The sequence below is a fragment of the Brassica oleracea genome, chromosome C1 (assembly GCF_000695525.1).
Source record: "Brassica oleracea var. oleracea cultivar TO1000 chromosome C1, BOL, whole genome shotgun sequence".
Classification (NCBI taxonomy): Eukaryota; Viridiplantae; Streptophyta; class Magnoliopsida; order Brassicales; family Brassicaceae; genus Brassica; species Brassica oleracea.
The window spans coordinates 13,287,400-13,290,935 of record NC_027748.1 but is presented as its reverse complement, the minus strand read 5'-3'; the positions used below and the strand labels follow the sequence as shown (position 1 = coordinate 13,290,935).

Sequence of the window (3,536 nt, the reverse complement as noted above, 5' to 3'; positions counted from 1 at the left end):
CTAGTACCACGTGGCTCGTTCCTAAGGCTCATGCCAATGACATTAGTGACATTGCGGAAAAGAGTAGCCATTTTGCCCAAGCCCTTGGCCCAAATGACGGGATCAAAGTTAGGGTAGCCGAAGAAAGCGTCGAGGTCGTTGTCGCTGCAACACCAGCCTGGATATGTCAAGTGGTTGTCTAGTATCACCATCAATCCGTTTTGTCCAAGGTTCGATACCACTTCCTGGTTACAGAATAAAATTAACACAAACATATTTATATTGAGAGAGAGAGATTCCATTAAAATTAGTACATTTCTTTCGTTTGGTCAATTTTGGTTAGTTTTTGTTATTGGATTGACTAGCTTGATATGTCAGCCTCCTCTAACTTGATGCAGCAGTGGCTATCTTAGGTTCTTCCTCTGGAGCCGATCACAACTCCTCTCTCTGACCTTCGATGATCTCTAAGACCTCGTCTTCTTCTATTTGCCTTTTCACCTTCTTTGACCTTAATTGAGATTAGGTTGGTTACCTAATGGTTTTTAATATTGGGTTCTTTCTTTTGTATTGGGTTGGGCTCTAAAACTAAAGCCTCGGGCTTGTATTGTTTTACATTTCTTTTGCATTTTAATATGAAGAATCAATTAAAAAAAAAAGTGGTTGTCTAAGACCACTGCTATAGCATTAAATATGTTACCTGGAAGGCATTGAATATGGGAAGATTAAGGATTTTGGGATTGTGAATTTGAATCCCAAGAGCATCATCAAACAAGTTCAAGCTTTCAAAAGACTGCTTGACCGTGATTTTACGAGCCAATGTGTCATTAGTCATCAAATCAAGAGGCCAAGTGAGTCTAACACAGTTAAATCCCATTGAGACAATCTTCTTGGAGATGGAGTCTAATGGTTGTTTGCTTAGCCCTTCAGCCACAGCGGGCTGGAGATGAGCCGGCCAGTTCACACAGGCTAGCTTTACCCTTTGGCTTTTCTCGTCCACGATCCATCGAGTTTTTGTGGAGAGCGGAAAGCTTGTGGATAGAATTGGAATCCAAGTAATGAATAATAAGAAGATACACAAAGAGATAGATCTTGCCATTTTGTTCATGTATGTTTCTTTTGTTTTTGATTATGATTATTTTGAATTTCATTCGCAATTTATATAGGAAAGAAGTTGATTTTGTTTCTGATTGCTGGCAGATTATAAGTGTTTATGGTTAGAGGTTAAATTTTTCCAGCCAAAGAAAGCAACTGAAGATAAAACAATAGTTTTAACTGTAAGAAAAAACAGCAATGGACGGATCATGATGTTAACAGATTCTGAGCTGTAAATTTTCCTTTAAAATTTAAAAGACTTTAATATAATACATTAGAACATTATAACAGTAAAAGTTTGTTTCTGTACTTATCTTTTATATAAAGCGAAAAGCAAATAACCATATTTTTTGATATTGCATGTTATACTTGATCTTTTTGTTCTGTTATAACAAAAAGGTAAAAAGAAATTTAACATAATATTAGTTAACAAAAAACTTTCGCATAATACTGCAGCTACATTATTGTGTATGGCATAAAAATCATGTTGACATTGAGATCAAAACATATCAAACCATTTTACAACAAATCATAGTTTTCTTAAATGTATATAGGCGTAGATATGCTATGATGATCATTCATTAATATATATACTTTTAAATTATTAGTTGTACTAGCCTTGCATTGCTCATTTGCTAGGCACGAATACCTTTTTGATTGCAAATAAGACCAAGTTTCAGTTATATATACCTAAAATTACATGTACAAAATAACTCTGATTTATCATAAATAGATTGAGTATACCTAAATAAACCAATACACTTATTATTGATTAACCACGACATGTAAAATTAGATTAGATTAGTTAAAAAAATATATTGATCTTACTATTAGTCCACTAGATACAAATATTAGTTTGAAGCTTTTCTATTCTGTTTTACTTGTATCTGATTTGTTTAACTTGTGGTTTTCCTAATTATTAACTTGCAATTTATGGTTTCGTTGTCTTATTCATATTATTAAAATTGAAATATATTTTGATACTATTTGGAAACATGAATAGCAGTATAATTGAGAATTGTTGGAAAGATGGATTGCAGTATAAAAAGAAGAAGAATAATGTCTTTTAAGTAATTTCACTTATAGAACTAACATTATTTTCAACATATTTATTACATTTTTTAGTTCCTTATTTTCATTCATCTTAACTACTCTATTATACTAGGGGTTTAGCCCCCGCCCAGGCGCGGAGCTGGATACGTTGTCGATGCATTGTATTGTTTTGTGCATGTAATTGTATTGTTTGTTTTTTGATAAAAGTTAATTTTGTCATGTTGTCTATAATTGTCTACGAATGGAAGATTGAAAGTTATACATGTTAATTAGGTAGATCTAACAATGACGATAGTATTCATTTCGTTGTTATTTTTTTTAATCTTTTATTGGTATAGATTTGATTTACCTCTAGCGTAAAAATGAGCAAAGATAACCGAACTTTTATAGTTGTTAAGTTACGGTTAAAATAGTGTAAGGAAAATGGTTTAAATTTTGATTTTAAAATTTTTAAATGTATATGTACAGTAAATAAAATAGTTTTCTTAGTTTACACAGATTTTATTGTGAAACTTCTCAAATGTAGTCTTTTAAAGTAATAAGTGAAGATATTTATATATTTATATTGTTATATAACTATTTATTATAGAGGTTTAGCGATTTTTTTTAATAAAAATAGTTTTGTGGTTTTTAAAAAAAAACAATCGCAGACCAAGAAAAGAAACTGTTATAGCTTTATGTTTCAAGAAAATAAATTGGGCTTAAATTGTTTAGGTTTGAAATTTGGTGGGCCTTGGAACATTAGTTTTCTCTGCTTCTAACTCAACCGTTAGGTCATTTTATTTTTCATCGCCAGGAGAGCTTCTAGGTTTCCAGTTATTAATTCAACCCAATGATCGTCCACCCCGCCAAAGGCATCTAGGAGCCTAGTCCCGCGCTTCCGAAAATATATTTTTTTCAATATGGAACATTATTGTATCAAACATGAGTAAATGTATATAAACTGACCAAGGCTTTCGACTTGTGGTTCCTTTCTGCAATTGTTTTAAGTGACTTTGCACAATGGTTAATATGGTGTCATGAAATTATTGAAATACTTTAGATTTTGTATGAATGGTCATTAAAGCTAATTTTGTTTAATTAAATTAAACCCTATAATTCACACAAATTATGTAAAATCAAATTTTATTAACACAATGATATATAGATCACAAGATTTTCTCATAATATTAACAAGTCTTAAGACTCCAAAAAGATTGACAAAAGTCTTAAGACTCAATTGACCAAAAGCAAGGCCAAGTCAAATCTCTGAATAAAAAGCATTGAAAAAGCTCAAGAAACATCTGCATCTGTAAGTAAACATCTGCATCTGTAAGTAAACTTACTTCGCCTTTGTCTTAGATTTCTTGAGAAGACTGGAAGTTCTGAACTCAGCATCGTCTCTAATAAAGCTCCACCAGAGAATGGTTAGA

General features: G+C 31.8%; 1 protein-coding gene across 1 annotated transcript in view; it reads right to left on the bottom strand.

Moving 5' to 3' along the window:
• LOC106302074 overlaps positions 1–1,075 on the bottom strand; it is a 4,682-nt gene extending 3,607 nt beyond the window's left edge. Inside the window, exons 1-2 of the mRNA XM_013738592.1 lie at positions 677–1,075; positions 158–224 (exon numbers count right to left, since the gene is read on the bottom strand). Coding sequence (XP_013594046.1) covers positions 158–224; positions 677–1,075 — 466 coding nt within the window. The remainder of the gene's footprint in view (positions 1–157; positions 225–676) is intronic.
• Between the last annotated feature and the right edge of the window lie 2,461 nt (positions 1,076–3,536).